The sequence below is a fragment of the Eptatretus burgeri genome, chromosome 13 (genome assembly GCF_056783735.1).
Source record: "Eptatretus burgeri isolate ZD-2024b chromosome 13, Ebu_testis_v1, whole genome shotgun sequence".
In the NCBI taxonomy this organism is placed as follows: domain Eukaryota; kingdom Metazoa; phylum Chordata; class Myxini; order Myxiniformes; family Myxinidae; genus Eptatretus; species Eptatretus burgeri.
The window spans coordinates 14,611,746-14,631,824 of NC_140973.1; the positions used below are offsets into that span (position 1 = coordinate 14,611,746).

Sequence of the window (20,079 nt, forward strand, 5' to 3'; positions counted from 1 at the left end):
CTCACCTCTTTGATAGACACTCTCAGCTGTTGGCAATTCTCCTGACTGTTCTTGTGTAAAAGTTGATGAAAAATACCAGTTTAATAAGCCTGACATCTCACGTTAATCACTAACCACTCTGCTGGTGCTATTCCTCAATGTGCCCACACTGGTCCTAACCTGTTCTTTTCTCCTGATATACTGAAAGAAAGCCTTGCTATTATGTTTAATATTCTGAGCCATGTCCTTCTCGTACTCTCTTTTGGCTTGCCGAGTTAATTTCTTCACTTGCTTCTGTTTACTCCAATAGTGATATAAATCTAACTCCAGTCCTGTTATTTTAAAACTAATAAATGCCGTTTGCTTCTCCTTCATAGCGTTCCTTATCTCACTGCTCAACCACACTGGTCTCTTTCTACTTCTAGTTTTCCACCTCATTGGAATGTACTTACTCTGCACTCCACACATTTGGTCCTTGAAGGTTTCACATTTTTCTGATGCTGATTGTCCTGTTGTTGGAGTCTCCCAATCTAAATCACCCAATTCTCTCCTCGTACCATCAAAGTTCGCCTTACTGAAATCGAATAGCCTTACCCTACTATCCTGAACTCTAACCCTCAACAGAATCTTTGCACACACAATGTTATGGTCACTTTCTCTGGAATGCTCCCCAACCACCACCTCCTCCACCATATTGGGATCGTTACTTAAAAGGAGGTCGAACACTGCACACCCCCTCGTGGACTTATCTACGAAGCGGGTTAAAAAGCAATCTTGGAATAAAACTAGGAAATCCTCATCTCCTCTGCCCTTTCCCTGTTCCTGGACCCAATCTATCCCTGGCAAGTTAAAATCCCCCATAATCAATACTCTTCCCTGACCACATGCCCTTTTGAATACTTCATGGACTACTCCTTCCAGCTTCCTTCCCACATCCCAATAAATATAATAAAGTCCAATAAACACAGCCCAATAAAAGCATCCCACCAGTGTCTTACTATTTCTACAATCTCTAATCTCTACCCACACAAAATCTTCAACATTTATTCCTTCCTTGACGTCACCCTTTTTTCTTGATGCAATGCTGTCCTTTACCCATATTGGAACGGCTCCTCCTATTCTCTCCTTACTATCACACCGGTACACCTTGTAACCTTCTCATCTTGTCCTCCAGTTATTCTCATTTAACCATGTCTCACTCACTGCAACTATATCATAATCCTCGCAATCTACTTTGGCTTCAAGCTCTTCCATCTCATTATTTGAATTTCTGGCATTGGCAGAGAATATATTTTACTTTTCCCTTCCTGAAATTCTATTTTCCTGCCTTGCCTTACTCATCCCAATTACTTCATCCGTTCTTTCCTTGATAGCTTCTGCACCCTCCTTTGACCTAAAAAAGCCTGAATTCCTTCAATTCCCACTGCAAACCTTGCTGTCCCCTTTCTATTTAATGTAAGGCCATCATTCTGGAAACACTCACTTTGTCCCCTAAATGATTCCCACTGCCTCCAAAATGTAAAACCTTCTCCCTGACACCATTCTTCCAGCCATTGGTTGAGGTCTATTGGTCTGCTCATAATTTCTATATAGTTTCCTAATTTTGGAAGGATCCCAGAAAACATGACCTCACAACCCTTTGCTTTCACCATTTAACCAATATCCTGTATCTATTTTTCAAAACCTCTGAGTAAACTTTCCCAACATCATTCCCACCGAGGTATACCACAACCAACTTCTTCCTGCCGTGACCTTTACCGTGAAAAACAATATTCTTTACCCTTCCGTCAATGTCCCTAACGCCCGCTCCTTCAAAACTACACAGAATTCTGTCTACAATCCGTCCTGCAGAATGAAGAATCTACATATTTAATAATCTCATCACCCACAAAATCTGTCTACCAGACCTCATTTCTTCCAACTTCTATTGCTGCACATCCACCACGACCCATGCCCGCTGCACCTCCGCCACCGGCCGCACATCCACCCCTGCCACGGAAACTTAGCTTCAGAGGGCCTGGAAGGAGAGCTCGCCACCCACTCGTCCTCGTGCGCAGATACCTGAAGTGACGTCCAGCTTCAAGGAGTTCTTTTATCCCCTCTTCCTATCCAGGTTTCTCCCAATGATCAACAAGGAAGTAACGTCGAGGTTAAGCTTCAAGGTTATGCTTCTTCTTCTTCCCTCCCAGAAAGATGGGCTTTTTATGATGAAACGGATATGGATTTTTGTTCCACATGGACAGTACATCGATTATTAGCTTTCCAATGGTACCATTTTTATCATTTTACGGCAGCAGGAATCCTTAAGAATAAAGCGTAAGGGACGGACAGACGGACGCCCAAACATAAACGTGGATAGGTGCTTCTCCTTTTCGTAATGTGTGCTTTGGTGTGAAAAAACCTTGAGCCTTCACTAATAACACCCGAGATACTCCATTCTTTTTCTCTTCCATACACTTCCTCCTCCATCTCCGCAAATTGTCCCCCTACCCTCCGTTTTTCTCAATTTCAATCCCTCTTCCTTTTTCGATCCTCGTGGAGGATCGAAGTCTTACTCACGTTGTTGTTCTTGTGAACTTTTTTGTTTCACAGCCTACAGTTTTTATCGAAACTTCCTGAAACTTGGCTTATACATGTAAAAATACCCTGCGCAGACAGCAACGATCTCCGATTTTGAAAATTCCTCCAAGAAAAAAAGTTGTGACATCAAAATATCTCCGCTAATGGAAATCGCCTAAAAAATTATCTCCGAAACAAGACAAGCTTTTTAAATTCTGATTGCGGAAATCGAACAGGGCATTAGCAGAGATGAATTACCGCACATGTGATAAATCACGATGACATCATCTCAATTTTTATGACGTCATTCCTATGTTTTGACATTTTTTGTTTCACAACCCAGAGTTTTCATCGGATCTTCGTGAAACTTGCCATGTTTATGCAGAAAGCCCACACACAGGCAGTAACCATCTCCGATTTTGGAAATTCTTCCAAGAAAAACAAGTTAATGTCATAATATCGCCACGAATGGAAATCGCCTATACCATTATCTCCGAAAACTGGGCAAGCTGTTTGAATTTTGTTTGCCGGAATCAAGCCGGGCATTAGCACATAATTTATCGCAAACCTGATACATCACAATGATGTCATATTCGTTATGACGTCATCATAAAGAGGACGAGGATCTTAGCTCATTCAAGCTTGTTATAATGTAATATGTAAATGCAACGTCAATTATAATAAGGGCACAGTAAATGTTTGTAACACTTAGTGTGCCAAAATGAATTTGTAGATGTCTCATTATCAGCGCAGCAATACAAATGCATACCAGTCAGTTTACTTCCTTGTTGATATGTGCTGAGTTGAGCGCAGAGATATTTCAACAACTGGGCACGTTTTTCTCTCGTGTAATAATCCTTCCTCCGATGATTCCACAGGCGCGGGTTTTCTGCGAATAAATTGCAAAAGATTCAAAGAAGACGCACAACTTGCAATGAAGAATAAACGTGATGTCCGGCTGTAATCTCGTGCTGGGATTTAAATACGACTCGAGTTCTAATTTTGATGAACCCCAAGTCTGACATTGGGTGTGAAGGCTGGGATTTAGACTCGTCATAGTGACTTGCAATGAAAGTTGCAGAACATTTTTTTTTGTATACTTTGTCAAGGCTCGTATGAGTACAAATACACAACGAACAGCAGGGGGGGGGCTTGAGACAAGAGGGACGGGTGTGGGAAGGACAAAACAGTGGGGAACAGAGACATTAGATTTGTGGAAGGGAGAGGGATGAGGCGAGGAACACGGGGTATACAAGATGGATATTACAGGGACTTTCAGAAAAGAAAGCAGGGAATTTGAAGGAGGTGGGTTTGGAGTGTGTTAACAGGGGTAGAAAAGATCGAGGATTTTGGATGGGGGAAGATAAGAGGTGGTGGTGAACAGCTGTTTTGAAGGCCTGGAGGGAAGAATGGGATTGAACAGAGTGAGGGAGTTTATTCCAAAGGCGGGGAAAAAAAGAATTAAAAAGTGAAGGGAGGCAGAGATTCATTATTTAGGTAGTTTTACCAGAAGGGGGTTGTTGATGGACCTTGAGCGCCCTGCGGAAATATGGTGGGGACACATCGCAGACACAGCAGGGGGGGGGGGCGAGACCGGCGAAGAGATGGTAGAAGACAGAAAGACCACCGACCTGTCTGCGGTGAGAGAGTGAGAGGCCCAAAGACTCAGCCTATCTCGGGAGACGCCAATGACCAGAAATGCCTCAGCCCGTTGTTCGCTCAGTGGTGAGGGTGGCGGCTTGGCACCCAAGTTTCCTGAGTTCAAGCCTCGTCGGCCGCTGAATTAATACACCAGGGGGTTGACTCAGCCTGTCATCCTTCCGAGGTCGGCGAAATGAGTACCAGTTCCAGTGTATGTACTGGTCGAGGAGCACTGCATAAGCGACACAGTCATGGTTCAATAAATGATAGCTACCCCGGCAGCTAAGCTGCCATATGACCACCAGAAATGCCTTGGTTTCCACAGCGTGAAGCCGAGAAAGGTGGGAGACAGGAGCACCTGCCCAGAGGGGAGAGCAGCACTCCATCAGGCTATGGACGAAAGCTTTGTATGTAGTCAGGTGGGCCGAGGATGGACTTTGCACGATGGAGGATTCCCAGTCAGTGACTAGTTTTGGAGGCCAGGTTGGAAATGTGGCTTTCCCAGGAAAGATCATGACAAATATTGAGACCCAGAAGCTTGAAAAAGGATTTCTTCCAGAGGATTGTTGAGAAAGTGGATGGGGGGGTTTCCAAATGGTCCCTTTGGAGAGGCAAAGTGAGAGTGTGAAATTTGTCCGGATGAAGACATGTTCCACATGTTGGACCAGTTTGTGATTTTACCCAGATCTGCAGTGAGCGAAGAAGCTGCTGCTTGCCGGTCTGAGGGATGACAGATGGTATGGCAGAGGGTGGAGTCATCAGCAAAGAGATAAAGAGGATTTTCCAGAGGGTCAGAGAGATCATTGATGAAAACCAGAAAAAGAACAGGGCCCAGAAGGCTGCCTTGAGGAACTCCAACCTGTACAGGAAGAGGGGATGAAAACTCCATTTAGGGCCACACGTTGACTGCGACAGGAGAGGAAGTCTGCAAGCCATGAGCGGAGATAGCCTTGGATACCACAGTAAGAGAGTTTGGTGAGCAGGGCAGTGTGCCAGACCGTGTCAAAAGCACGTGATAGGTCTTGGGATATGGTTCTGATTTCACGTCCAGCATTGAGGACCTGCATCCATTGTTGGGAGAGCAAAAGCAGCATATCTATGGCAGAGTGACCCGGTCTGAAACCAAATTGATGATCGGAAATCAGGCCATTGGAGAGAGGAAGGTTTTAATGTCTGAAGCGATGATGGATTCCATAACATTGCTGATGATTGGGAGAAGGCTGATTGGTCTGGAGTTGCAGGGATCTGCTTTTATACCTTTTTATGCAGGGCAGTGGTGTTTGCTGATTTCCAAGCAGATCACAGATGACCTTGAGCAAATGAGATGGTGAATCGAACAGAGAGGGTGAGCAAGAGCAGAGGAGCAGGTTTTTGGGACACGTCGGCTGATTCCGTCTGGACCGGTTGCAGAATCTGAGTCGAAGTTTGACAGCAAGCTTTCAACCTTGTCAGGAGAAAAGGACACAGAGTCCAGGGACAGTTGGGTGTGACTGGGTAAGGTGGGTTCAGAAAGCGATGGGTTTTGGACACAAGATTTTGATGCAAACACTGAGTTTAGGCATTCAGCCTTTTCACGTGCGCATAAGCAGTGGGGCCATTTGAGTTATGGGGAGGGGTTGGAGGGGGAACATACACCAGAAACAGATTGATTACATGCCACCAGGATTTGGAAGAGGGAGAGAGGTTTGATAATTCAGACTTGAGCTGAGAAAATGTTGTTTTCTGGCTCTCCTGAGGGTGGACACACTTGTTCCGAGCTTTATGGAAGGAACTGAGAAAACCTGCAGTTGGGTTTGCTTTCCACGAGGCAAAGGCAAGTTGTTTCAGGACAACTGCCTCGCCACAAGCTTCAGTGAACCAGGGGTGGGAGGAAGGGTAGGACAACTGAAGACGAGAGGGGACAATTCTCTGCATGAGGGAGAGCAAGTTTCTTTGAAAGAATTCCCAGGATGAGTTGATGTTGGAGAAAGTAGAGACAGGAGTCCATTCTGGAAGTTTGATGGCTGCTTGGAGACCTGCCCGTCGGCTTAAGTGAAATGCCAGACTCGACGGCACTGAGATGGTTCTCCGATAACAGCCAGAGAGATGTCCACTTTGACCAGTACGTGGTGAGAAGAACCGATTCGAGCGGAGGAAGAATAGCAGATATTTTCAGGGAAATTTGTAAAAATCAGATCCAGCAAAGATGGAGTAACGTTTGTTGACATCCGGGTCAGGAAGATGAACGATTGAGTTCGTCCCAATGAGTCGCAGAAAGCTCTTGCTGAAGTACCATGACAGGTGAGAGAGGTACCCACACCGAGCCAACTGGCATGATGACAATTTGTCACCACATATGAGGAAGAGAGAGTTTGGATGAGGAGATAGAAGTTGGTCCATGTTTTCGGATCGTGAGGTGTAAATGGAGCTATCACTGTTTGGTGAACAGTACAGTACACATCAAAACATGAGGTGGGAGTGGAGGGGAAGCCGTAGCCAAAGGTATTCTTGGGGGTGTGGTGGAATGAGGGCAGTGCATGGAGAGTGAGGAATTGAGTCTTTGATGAAGAGAGCAGCTCCTCCACCAGGACGAGGCTCAGTTCTGTCATACTGGAAGAGGGAGTAACCAGGGAGAGATACTTGGGAGTCAGAGACATCTTGAGGGAGGAAAGTTTCTGTTTGGCAGATTATGTCTGGTTTGTCAGTGGAAACCTGTATGGAAAGATCTGTAAGGTTTGAGCGAAGGCCCCGGATATTTTAGGTCCACACTGTTAATGAAGAGGGAGAGGAGGAGGCTTTGGGTGCAGGGGATGGGAGGGGAAGAGGAAGGTTGGACAAGGCAAGAGGGGGGAGGTAAGGAGTGATGTTGAAAGAGTTGCAGGACTGCAGAATAGCTCGGGGAGGGGCCGGATGAGGAGGAGAAAAGGAACTGTGGTGGTGGGAGAGAGGGGGTACAAGAGAGGCAGAAGGGAGTTGAGGATTTGAGGAGGTGGAGTGATGAGATGGAGGTGAGAGGGCAGGGGAAGGAAGCATCTTGTGGGAGAAGGGTGAGTCGGGAGAGTTGGGGGAGAAAGGTCAGGGTGGCGTTTTTGAGAATGGTGAGGGGGAGGCTTGGAGCGAGAATGTGATGGTTGCTTTGAGAGGTAAGTTGGTACTGAAGTTGGAAAAAAAAAGATTGGTTGAAAGAAAGTGAACATTCACAGAAAACTGGGGTTTTTTAATTTTTCGGATGATGATGTAACGAAAAGGTTGGAGAAAAAAACATCATGAGGTGAAAGGTGAATTTGGATCGGTAAACGCAGGCGGTGGAAACAGATCACATGGTTTCAGAAGAAGCACGTGGCTATTGGAGGTGAAAAGTTAAATTATTTATTTTAAATAAGAATTGCGAAACATTGGGAAAAGGGAAGGTTGAAGTAAAAACGTGGAGGTGTGTGGTGAATTTGGAACTGTAAACGCAGAGTGAAGCTGCTGGGTCGATGAAACATATCAGGAAGAGAGTGGAGAGACACGTGGTGGCAGGAGGTGTATAGATCGAAAGGATACAAGGAAGATTATTAACTTTTTGATGTATTTTTGAAGAATAGGTAAGATTCGTGAATGAAGGTTGAAGGAAGAAATCGTGAAGGTAATGGCGAGAGTGGGTCAGTTCATGGAGAATAAAGATGGTGTGTCGGCACGAGGAAGAAGAAGAAGGATCGGGACTCGTGGGTATGCAAGGAGAAAGGTAGTTTTTGTATTGGATTTTAGACAAGAATCAGTGTTTAGTTGGGAGGGAATAGATGGAGAGCGTTGGGAAAGTGGGGAAAATACAAATTGGAGGTAATAGGGAGAGAATACAAATAAAACCGATCGTACACCAACAAGGGAAGGATGGGTAGGCCTCAAAGAAGCCTGTAAGACAAGGTCGACGAAAACTCACAAGATAGCACGATAGCACTTTGAAGAGAAAAACTCAGATTGTCTTTTATTTGAGACTTGCCAGGGTTTGTTAACACTACTGGTCAGTATTTTGATGAATCATGATCGTTAGTTCAAAACAGGAAGCAAAACATTACTTTTTTATGAAGTAATGCTGCATCAAACAAAAGAAGATTGTAAACTTGCAGGCCAAGTTTCCCACAGAGCAAATGAGCCTCGATTGGGAATGTGAAACACTTAGAACCCAAATTTATTTTAAACGTCTCATCCTACAAACACAAACCCTAAACACACTTGAACATATTTGCTCCAAACACAATGACCAGGTGAGGTGAAAACTGACAGCAGGCTTCAACGAGCCTCCGTGCTGTAACCCTCCCTGTAAAAGCTTCAAACCTCGTACAGTCAGATAAAATATATTTATAATCATATTTACCGGAAAAAAAATCGATTACAGCATTTTCTAATTCCACTGTCCAGTTGAACACGGTGGAGCAACCAGCGTCCGCCATCTTCGTCGACACTTGAAAGCTCGAATCTGATTGGCCGGTGAACCGTGCATTACTCTCAAATGTGATTGGTTGTTGGGCGGGCGCATTGCTCTGATTGGAGGATCTCATGAGGCTGTGTTGCCGAATCCACGGTCAATTGGCAATGCAATGGTTTTCATTGAGGAATGTTTGACCCCCCCTGTCTGTTCAAACAAATTCCATCAAATTGCGTGCTGTGGTCTCCCTGGAAAGGCAGCGTAGGGGTGGAAACGTTTAAATGGAATAATTGAGGAACTGTACCTGGATGCGTTGGAGATCGAGGGGTGTGGATGTGGGGATGGTGGCTTGTTTGTGGATGGGGTTGGCATCGTTGGATTTCGGGAGGAAGAAACATTTACAGGCCAAGTTTTAATAGCAAGGGGGAAACACCAACAACAGAACAGAAATGAAAGTGAGATCAAGAGGAGGGGAGAAGGACACAACGGGGTGAATGAACAAGCTGCCCACAAAAGACATGAGAACGACACTCGGTGGAGCACAGACCTCCACCAGCGGCAATGAGAAGGTAACGGTTTTAGGTTTGTAGGAATAAATGAATCACACCACCACGGTGATGATACCGTGCGGAGTATTTAATGTAACCACAGCACAGCACATGAGAATAGCCACCGGAACACGGTACACGGTACACGGCCGGAACCGTGCCCCATTGCATATACAATGGCGTGACCTGTTTCTCTCCCTTTTTATATATAATGTATTCATGCACCAACTGATTGTGCCAGAAAGTGACACACAAAGATACCAGGCTGAATAAATGTGATTAGCCTCCTCACACCAAGATGAAGTCTTGGGGAAACAGGTGTGCAAAGAAAAGCACCTCGTGAACATAAGGAAGACCCATCTCAGTGCCAAGGTAATCCAGATATATGGATGGGAACCAACAAAGTGTACATGGATACAGGGAATAACTTTTGGGGATTCAATCACAGATCACATGAGCGAGGACACTGGAATAAGAGAACAAGGACAAACTGTGGAAAATACATCGTTGGTGAAACAGATGTTTTAATGACCGATGACATTACAGGGCCATCATTGGAGTTGACTACCCTCCAGCCACTGGGGATTGTTCTTCCCCGAAATTACGAATATCATTCGTGAAGTATGAAATCTGTTAGATGTTTCGGAAGGTTTCTCTGTCGAGTTGAGCGCCTCAGAGCGGGCACAGGGCTCGTGAAACACGGAGATGGCTGGCTGGATGTTGTAAAGGCAGGAGCAAGGGAGCAGGGGCTTGGGCCAGTGTCTGGAGAACATGACGAGGTGAGGAAGACTGGGGCTCTGGATCAGGTACGGGCATCTCTGTATCGGGAGGCAATTCAGACAACTGTCCTGGAGCCAGTGATTGGGACGGACTTGTGGGGCCCATCATAGCCCATGGAGTTTGTGTAGTTGGCTCCATGGTCGCCAGTATTGGGATTGTGGAAGGTGTAGAAAGTTCAGCCGGTATGTTAGGGTTGATAGGAACGGACTCTGTTAGTGGGGGGTGATCGCCATGACCAGTGGAACGACGGTTGGGAGTTGAGCAAACTGTAGAGACAGTGAAGAAGGAAGGGACCTCATAGCACTCAGATCTCTTGATTCGATAAGTTGTGCTACGCAGCTGGGAACCGATGAATTTGCGAATATTACACCAGTCACTCTCGACAGAGGTAACCAGGTAGCATTGGTGGGCCTGAGATGTGTTGCGATCAGTGTGAAGATAGACCAGATCACCAATGTCAACTGAGATAAGTGTTGATGGCACACCTTGGGGGGGCCTTAAACATCTGGCTATATGGGTGATTGGCCCGGCAGAGCCGATGTTGAGTCTCAATAATCCTGTCTTCAGACAGTGGAATCTGTACATGGAGAACTGGTCTCTGCATCCATAGCTCTCTCGCGGAAAGACCTTGGGAACGAAGACGTCCGTTGCGTCTTGCAGTGACGATGGTCAGAGTCAAAGGTGTAACAGGACCACCATGTGGTTCATGGCATGTAATTTCGTCCTTCAGTTCCCGCACTGCTTTCTCTGCCACCGGGTTCTTGTTGGGGTTCTTTGCTCCACTGAGCTCAATGGCGATGCGGTGTTCCTGAAGCAGCTTATCTCCCACCAGGGCAGAGAACCCTGGGGCGGGATCAGTCCGTATGACAGCTTTGGGACCATCGAGTGGACGAAACTCAATGCACAATTGAAGTAGAGCATCCCTTAAGGTGTTACGGCATTCGTTGGCAATGATGCAAGGAGCTGTGAAAGAAGTGACACACTCTAATATGACTAAAATGAGTTGTCGCTCACACTTGATAATATCAGCTGCAAACGAGATGCCAACCACCTCTGGAGGGTCACTGGAAGATTGAAGGATGACGGTGTGTGAGATGTTCTGGAGAGCAGCACAATTATGACAGCAAGCAGTGATCCATTCAATGGAAGCATCCATGTCAAGTGCATAGAAATATCGGTCGGTGACCAATTTGAGTTGATGACATGATGGTTGAGAAAGACAAAGATGGAGGGCAGTAACCAGGCCTTCCAAGACACTACGCGGAATGGTAATGCATTCTCTGGAGGGGGCAAGAGGTTAATCACACCGGACGACGAGTAAACCATCTCGTGCTATGGTAGCAAGCTGGAGGAAGCGTTTGACATCGCGAATGTTGCTGAGCTTCGTTGAAGGGCGAGTACCCTGCAATATGTGACCATGCATGTGACGGAGGTGGGGGCATTCGGATTGGATAGCGAGCCGTGCTGCCCTGCTGGTGAAAGGGAGTTTTGTTGAGCCTGACACAATGTCTTCAATAGAAGCGTGGTAAACGGTGGAATCTGAAGTCTGGTGTACAAAGAAACAGATTTGACATGTGGAGTCTTCACATGCAGGTGCATTGCGGCTTGTGAAATCCGAATGAATATTTACAGATCCAGCGAGGTGTCTGACGGTGTTTGAACTGTACAATGTATGTGCTGAAGTGTTTGTTGGAAGCCACGATGGACAGAGCTTCAATTTCACAAGGCAACCATGTGATTTGGCGACCACGCAGCTTGGCACTGACAAACGCAGTGAGCTTGAGTTTGTTGCCACGGGTCACATACAGCGTGGATGCGATGCCATGCTTCTTTAGAGCGCTGTCTGTGACAAGCAAGAGTTGATCCTCTGGTCGGGGAAGGGTAATGATTTCAGTGGATGCAAGAGCCGACTGTGCTACTTGGAAGCTTGTGCAGAGATGATCTGTCCACTTGATCCTTTCGCAGGACTCACTTCCAGCAGTGACAGCGTCCAAGGGGGTTGTGTATGAGTGGAGGCATATTGTGGAAGGACTCTTGAAAGCATCTTTTGGGTTTCAAATTTTGATCTCCTGCCAGAGACATTCTGGTGGGAGGAGGTAGAGAGTCGTCTTGGCTTGCAAGGTGCCCTGAGACCAAATCCATCCCAGAATAGTTGTCGTTTTAGGACTAACGAGACGACCCGTGAACCCGTTGGGTTCCCGTTGTGACAGCGGTTGATAAAAAAAATCATTTAAAAAAAAATAAAAAAAGATAGCACCAGCGAACTATACCGCTGAGGTCGTTTGCATTGATGAAATTCTCCCAAAGAGTACTTGACTGAATCAGGAATTGATTTTTTCATAATTTTTTTCGTTGCTTGATTTGAACGAAACTTGATATTGCGTGTCAATGTGAAGAAAGAAAGGAGAAAAGAAAGTCGAATAAATTATTGTGCGTAATATTCTAAACACAATTTTATTTATTAATGAACACGGAAGTATTAGATCAAAATGGCGGTTTATTTTATGCTTAAAAATAAATTGTTCTTCGTCAATACTAAATGTTTGAGATTTTTAAAATAAATCATTTCAAGAAAAAAAAGATAGCTCCAGCGAAGTATACCACTGAAGTTGTTTGCATTGATCAAATTCTCCCGAAGAGTGCTTGACTGAATCGGGAATTGATTTTTTAATTATTTTTCGTTTTCTGAATGGAACGAAATGATGCTGCACACCGCAGGAGAATGGTGGATAAAGTGGCCCGAAAATGTTTGCGCTATCTTGTACCATTTTGGCTGCATTTCGGGAACATACATACAGTACATACAGTGGGGAGAACAAGTATTTGATACACTGCCGATTTTGCAGGTTTTCCCACTTATAAAGCACGTAGAGGTCTGTAATTTTTATCATAGGTACACTTCAACTGTGGAAGACGGAATCACAAACAAAAATCCTGAAAATCACATTGTATGATTTCTAAATACTTAATTTGCATTTTATTGCATGAAATAAGTATTTGATTATTTACCAACCAGTAAGAATTCCGGCTCTCACAGTCCTGTTAGTTTTGTCTTTAAGAAGTCCTCCCATTCTCCACTCATTACCTGTATTAACTGCACCTGTTTGAACTCGTTATCTGCATAAAAGACAGCTGTCCACACTTGATCAATCAGACTCCAACCTCTCCACAATGGGCAAGATCAGAGAGCTGTCTAAGGACATCAGGGACAAAATTGTAGACTTGCACAAGGCTGGGATGGGCTACAGGACAATAGGCAAGCAGCTTGGTGAGAAGGCAACAACTGTTGCTGCAATTATTAGAAAATGGAAGAAGTTCAAGATAGTCAATCTTCCTCGGTCTGGGGCTCCATGCAAGATCTCACCTCGTGGAGCCTCAATGATCATGAGAAAGGTGAGGGATCAGCCCAGAACTACACGGCAGGACCTGGTCAATGACCTGAAGAGAGCTGGGACCACAGTATCAAAGAAAACCATAAGTAACACACGACGCCGTCATGGATTAAAATCCCGCAGCGCACGCAAGGTCCCTCTGCTCAAGCCAGCGCATATCCAGGCCCGTCTGAAGTTCGCCAATGACCATCTGGATGATCCAGAGGAGGAATGGAAGAAGGTCATGTGGTCTGATGAGACCAAAATAGAACTTTTGGTTTAAACTCCACTCGCCGCGTTTGGAGGAAGAAGAAGGATGAGTACAAGCCCAAGAACACCATCCCAACCGTGAAGCATGGAGGTGGAAACAACATTATTTGGGGATGCTTTTCTGCAAAGGGGACAGGACGACTGCACCGTATTGAGGGGAGGATGGATGGGGCCATGTATCGCGAGATCTTGGCCAACAACCTCCTTCCCTCAACAAGAGCATTGAAGATGGGGGGTGGCTGGGTCTTCCAGCATGACAACAACCCGAAACACACAGCCAGGGCAACTAAGGAGTGGCTCCGTAAGAAGCATCTCAAGGTCTTGGAGTGGCCTAGCCAGTCTCCAGACCTGAACCCATTAGAAAATCTTTGGAGGGAGCTGAAAGTCTGTGTTGCCCAGCGACAGCCCCGAAACCTGAAGGATCTGGAGAAGATCTGTAAGGAGGAGTGGGCCAAAATCCCTGCTACAGTCTGTGCAAACCTGGTTAAGAACTACAGGAAACGTCTGATCTCTGTAATTGCAAAAAAAGGTTTCTGTACCAAATATTAAGTTCTGTTTTTCTGATGTATCAAATACTTATTTCATGCAATAAAATGCAAATGAATTCTTTAAAAATCATACAATGTGATTTTCAGGATTTTTGTTTGAGATTCCATCTTTCACAGTTGAAGTGTACCTATGATAAAAAATTACAGACCTCTCCGTTCTTTCTCAGTGGAAAAACCTGCAAAATCGGCAGTGTATCAAATACTTGTTCTCCCCACTGTAAATACATACAAGATAAGAGTTTTAGTAATATATAGATAGATTGTTGTTGAATTTTGTCTACAAGACATGCACAGATGGTGAAAGCTCCAAGGCCTCGATGGAGAATGTGATGATTTTGTCAGATGACTTTTCATTGGATTGTGTTGATGAGTTCAGTTATTTGGGTGACATGATTGGAGTAAGTGGTGGAGCAGAATCGACCTCCATTGCTAGAGTTAGGAGAGCCTGGAAGAAGTTCAGAGAACTGCTGCCTCTTCTGGTTGGTGGAAGTGGATCCTTGAAAAAGAAAGGCCAAATCTACAGGGCTTATCTAAGGAATGTCATGTTGTATGACAGTGAAGCATAGCCAATGAAAAAGGAGGAAGTTTTAAGACTGGATCAAACTGAGATGATAATGGTAAGATGACTGTGCAGGGTTTCCTTTAAAAATAGGAAATCCTCTTTGGAATTGAGAGAAAGATGAGGTCTCGATCGTGTCACGTCGTTGGCGGTCCAAGGTTAATCTTCCTGATCCAATTTGTGGTGAGCGGCAGTGAACACCACCAGCCTGGACCTGCAAGCGGTCTTTCCTCAATAGTGTTGCGGAGCCGGGTATCTGCGACGAGCGCGACCGCGAGATGGAGCTGCAGAGTCAACTCCACCGAACACCCGGAATCGAGATCGTACCTTTCGGAAAACTCCGACAAGTACGGGTCCCTTACCGGACTGTGAATCGTCAAGAATTACACCACGTGCCACAGGGTTATTTGCCAATCTTCAAAATTCCGAGAAATCCACGTGGCGAGTTACCGAGTATTCACACCCTTAACGGCCCTCGTACGAGTCAAGCCGTTAGCGTGCCCGACCCGTGCGCAACCCGAGCGGACAGTTGCCGAAGTTTCGTCGGTCCAATCGTACATTTACAGCGGCAACAGCCTTTCTAATTCACCAACACGCGTCACGCTAAGCCAATGGAGGAAACACAGCAACAAACTGATACATTTAACATATGTATTTATTTATAATGGGGAAAAGGGGGAAGCACGCAAGAAGCAGAGTTATCACGACCAATGAGATGCAAGTATGGACAGCAAAGAGCACTTATACAATTCCTACTTTCAGACGGGCCCACACACAGCCGCACACCGAAAAGAAACGGACCCAAAGTGGTCTTTATAATCCCTTCGGCTCGGAGGGAAGACGAGCTGAGGGAAGAGAAAATAGCAGGCGACCTGGCCGCACCACACGGCTCGACGTCCGCACCTTCCCGGTGCACCAGTCGGCCAAGAAGGAACCAGGACAGCCAGACGCAGACCACGCCAGCCACAAGACGAGCCGAGAACCAGAGCACGCCAGCGACGAGATGTCTTTCGCCCAGCCTCGAGAGATGCGTCTTCCTCTCCGAGCTTCAGCAGATCCTCACACTCGACCAGACTCTGACGCTTTGGCAGATTCCCTCGCTCTTTCGCTCCCTTGATTCTCTCGCTCGACGTCCCTTTTATCGCTATCATGCGCGGTTCGCTCCTCGTGACCCGCTCTCGGGCACGGTCCAAGCGAACCGATTCATGACCATATTTTGGAATTGAATTCAGTCCAATCATCATTGGTTGGGACACAACGCACTCCCTTACTTGGCGCGCAGCCAAGCGAATAGGTTCATGCCAATATTGGGAATGGAATTCCATTCCCAAACGAATTCCGAAGACGCCTACATTCCAGCGAGCATGCGGAGCATGCCGGGAGCAGAGGGTTATCGTTGTTGTAGTTGGAGATGTAGGAGCCATAGTTGTAGTAGCCATAGTTGTGAGTGATGTAAAAATCCTTACTATTAAAATAACCCACAGCGCATGTACATTTATTCACCCATTAAACAAGGGACGGGGACCCTAACTAAAAACACATACTTACCGATATAACTGTTCTATAGGACCTGTATGTTGAGTGCTCACGGCTTCCAGATTCGCAACAATAGAAGACGGACACGTTGATCTTACGGAGATTATTACGTACACGGGAAAAGGGATGGAGCAATGGCAGAGGGATGGGGGCACAGAATTGGATGCACAGGGGGGTTTATACTCGAACCCCAGGACAAATACACGGATACAGCTACTTAAAATAAACACATTTTATGAAAATAGACATATTTACAAAGGACAATAATCATAATAACATAATGTCAGGTAAGCTCATCCTAAAGTCGAAATCAAGGCACCTCGACACACACACACTTAAATACAGACAAGGGGAAACAAAATAAAAGAAAACCCTTCCTTTATTCTGATGCTTACCTTGGCCCAGAGATGGTCCTTGTGGAACTTGGAATCGAGGTGCTTCTATTTGCATGTGTAGACTGCACAAAATGGCACCAAGTCGCACTCTTGCAGCGGGAACATACGTCAAGCAATTCATGAGCGGTATTCAACACCAAGGCTCGGAGACCCCATGCAGCTGCTCCGTGCGTCGAATGTCTTCAAAAACCCGCTGTCTGACATACACGAGGCTCTGAGGCCTGTCACATACAACCAGCCAAGAGTCGATGGCCAGTGTCTCGCTTCACCACGCGAGCCAAATCGCCTCAGCACGAAGACGAGAATCGTGCCGGTGTTCTTCATGCGTCAAAGGAAAGCCAGCTGTAAAGCCCTGTTCTTTCAGGCCATCTCCGAGCTACGTTCTCTCTGGACGGTGTGCGTCCCTCACTCCGCACTCAACCGTTCCTCCTCCAAAACTCTCCATTCTCCATCCTATTTGATCTGCTGGGCCGCCACACCCACTTCCTCTTCATGCATCTCACGTCACGCCCATCAATCCTCCGCCACTGGGGCATGGCCTGCTCGAACAAAACCCAGGGCTTCTGCCCGCTTGTAGTTGTTTTAGGGACATGTTCCCCACCTTTATAGCATACAAAACCTTGGGATACAAAACGTTGGCGGAAGTTCACAGGGGAGCGATGACAAACTGGGGCAATTAGTCTGAAACTCTGCCTCATTAACATGGCACCACCCCCTGGTGTGGTGACAAGTAACACTTAAGCTCACAGTTTCCCAACTTAATTACATCGAGACGTCCCCGACACACCCAATGACCAAACAACTCTATTCAATCCTAACTTTCCAATTAAATTCCTCCATCTACCCCCACAACCATAACAATAGTTTATGTGTTGTTTTGAGAAGGAACCAACCGATATGGTTTGGCCACGTTAAAAGGATGGATGACAACTCTTGGGTTAAAAAGTGTACACACCTCTCTGTTGCTGGAAAGAGAGACAGAGGAAGACTATGATTAGCCTGGGACTCTTGTATCCAAGGATATGGAACTTATTGGCCTGTCCAGAGCAGATGCTCAGGTCACATGGAGGCAAAATATTTGGTGGAAGAAGTAGATTGACTTCTTTTGTTCTTGTTGATAGGTTTTTTTTTATTTGTGTAGTTGTTGAGACGAACTGCCTTACCCAAGCTTGCAGGGATAGGTCCAAGAAGATATTTATTACTTATTGATTTAATGGCCATAAAAATGATCCTTAAAATCAACATGAACATCTCGAATCGAGTTGATGGAAAGCAGACCTTCATTGAGTCACACAATTTAAAATATCTATGTTTTGCCCTGTTTTTAGACAACTCCAACCTCTGCCACCCGATGCTGCACCACCATTTGGTGGTGGGCGGTATAAGTAGCTCACAACTTTGGCTCTGAGTGAAACTAAGAGTGTAACACAAACAAGGATGGCCACTCAGTGGAGTGCATACCTCCGACAGGAAGAAGAGGTTACGTTTTGTATATCACTGATAACCCGGATCTGGATGCGGACCTGGATGCGGATCGAATCGGCTTGTCACCTAAACTCATCCATCTGTATGTTTTTTTCAACTTGTCCACAAATTATTGAAATATCGTGATATAATGTATATCGTTTTTGGCCCCATCTTTCAATGGTGAAGAATCACTGAAGAAAAAAAAAATTAAAAATTCTCATATCTGGATTCAGATTCGTATCTTCACCAAAATCGAATCATTTTGTTCTTGTCACAGCACACCCAACCTGTCCACCAAGTTTCGTTTGAATCCGTCCACAACTTTTTGAGATAGGGCTAAAAACGATACGTACACCATCACTCAGAGGTGAAGAATCACTTTTACAATTCGAGTCTCCAAATCCAGATCTTCACCAAAATATAATAATTTGGTCCTGATCACATTCCAAACCGATCCACAAAATTTCGTCTGAATCCGTCCACAACGTGATGAGATATCCTGCTCATAGACAAACAGACAGGGGTGAAAACATAACCTCCACACATACAGTATGTCTGATCATTGCTGCACATGAGGGTCTAATATTTGGTGTTTATTAATAGGTTAGGACCAGTAGTTGGGTCAATTAATAGGTAAGATCCAGTAGTTGGGGTGAATTAATAGGTAAGGATCAGTAGTTGGGGTAAATTCGGTACATTCAGGTTTAGTATTTGGGATTCCTCGAGTACAGAAAGGTCCAGTAGTTGGGGTTAATTAATGGGTAAGATCTAGTAGTTGGGGTAAATTCGGTACGTTCAGGTTTAGTATTTTGGGTTCCTCGAGTACAAAAAGGTCCAGTATTTGGGGTTTCTGAAAATAATCTCACAACAAGGAGTCACGACCTCGAAATAAGAATGACCAGCCTGGTGCGCACGAAGTAAGAACACCCCACAGGCGATGAGTAAACATCAAGGATTTTCATGTAAAGAGGTTCAGGGGTGTGTTCGGTGACCAAGCATCACGCTTGCCAAGCGAGCAACGAGCGCTCCACAAGATAATTGGTAACTGAACGTGAGGGAGGAACAAACAATGTTGATTAATTGATCTTAGCGCTTTTTATGATGTACTCGGTGAATGCACCTGGCGCTGCCCAGGTTCTTTTTGAATGAATTTAATCTTCTGTACATATATGTCTGACGCGAGCACAGTATCAGTTCCCTATTGGGCCATGGCAGTCAATGGCTAAGGGGGTTGGTGAGAGAGAAAACACACCCCCTCCCCCCCCCCGGCCGACGGGCCTTGCCACATAGCCTATAACCTTCCCGGGGCCCATCTCGACATTTTTTGTTTCAGTGGTTAACTCCTATCTTTCACCTTTCAGGAGATTAGCGTGTGCAGACAAACAAACAAACAAACAAACAAAAACTTAAAATCATATGTTAGATATATTGTATATGGCGTTGGCCCCATGTCAATCGGCTGAACTTGAAAATTTAACGTTACGAAATCAGGTGATGACGTCATAATTCGGAAACCGGAAGTCAGAAGTGCAATTCTTTTACATCGGGACATTCCCGGGTACATGTTCTGTCAGCATGTGAAGTTTGGTGAGGATCAGTCCAGTACTTTTCACTTGCATAGGTCACAGACAAACACACTTTCAAGTTTATATGTATAGATATATTCTGGCATGGATCAGATCGAAAGGATTTCGTCGACACGAATACTGAGGATAAAATTTTGTTGTCCAGATCTACTATAATCTAGTACTAACACACTACTGCTCCGAATCAAACGTGAAAACAGCCTTTCCAAAAATAAATATTGCGACACAACACCGGCCGACAAATTTTTTTTTAAAGATATTTCATTTTTTAAACGAAAATCGAGTCTCCACTTGAAATGGAGCACATACGTGACAACAAGGGTGTTCAGTTACCAAATTTCTTCTGGAGCGTTTGCTTCAAAAAGAATACAACAGCAAGCACGTCCTACACAAGTTCTCCAAAAGGTTACTTTTTAATCCATCGGAACAACTGAAGTGAATGCGAGAGAAAAA

The 20,079-nt window shown here is 45.3% G+C and overlaps 1 protein-coding gene across 3 annotated transcripts in view; it reads right to left on the bottom strand.

Moving 5' to 3' along the window:
* Positions 1 to 20,079, bottom strand: part of LOC147013893 (uncharacterized) — a 106,313-nt gene that overhangs the window by 11,236 nt on the left and 74,998 nt on the right. For 2 of the 3 annotated variants that reach the window (XM_085851211.1, XM_085851212.1), the window contains one exon: positions 3,308 to 3,427. In XM_085851211.1, the coding sequence (XP_085707337.1) occupies positions 3,308 to 3,427 (120 nt within the window). Of the gene's footprint in view, positions 1 to 3,307; positions 3,428 to 8,515; positions 9,519 to 20,079 lie in introns of those variants that run through there. The other variant, XM_085851213.1, reaches the window with a different exon arrangement.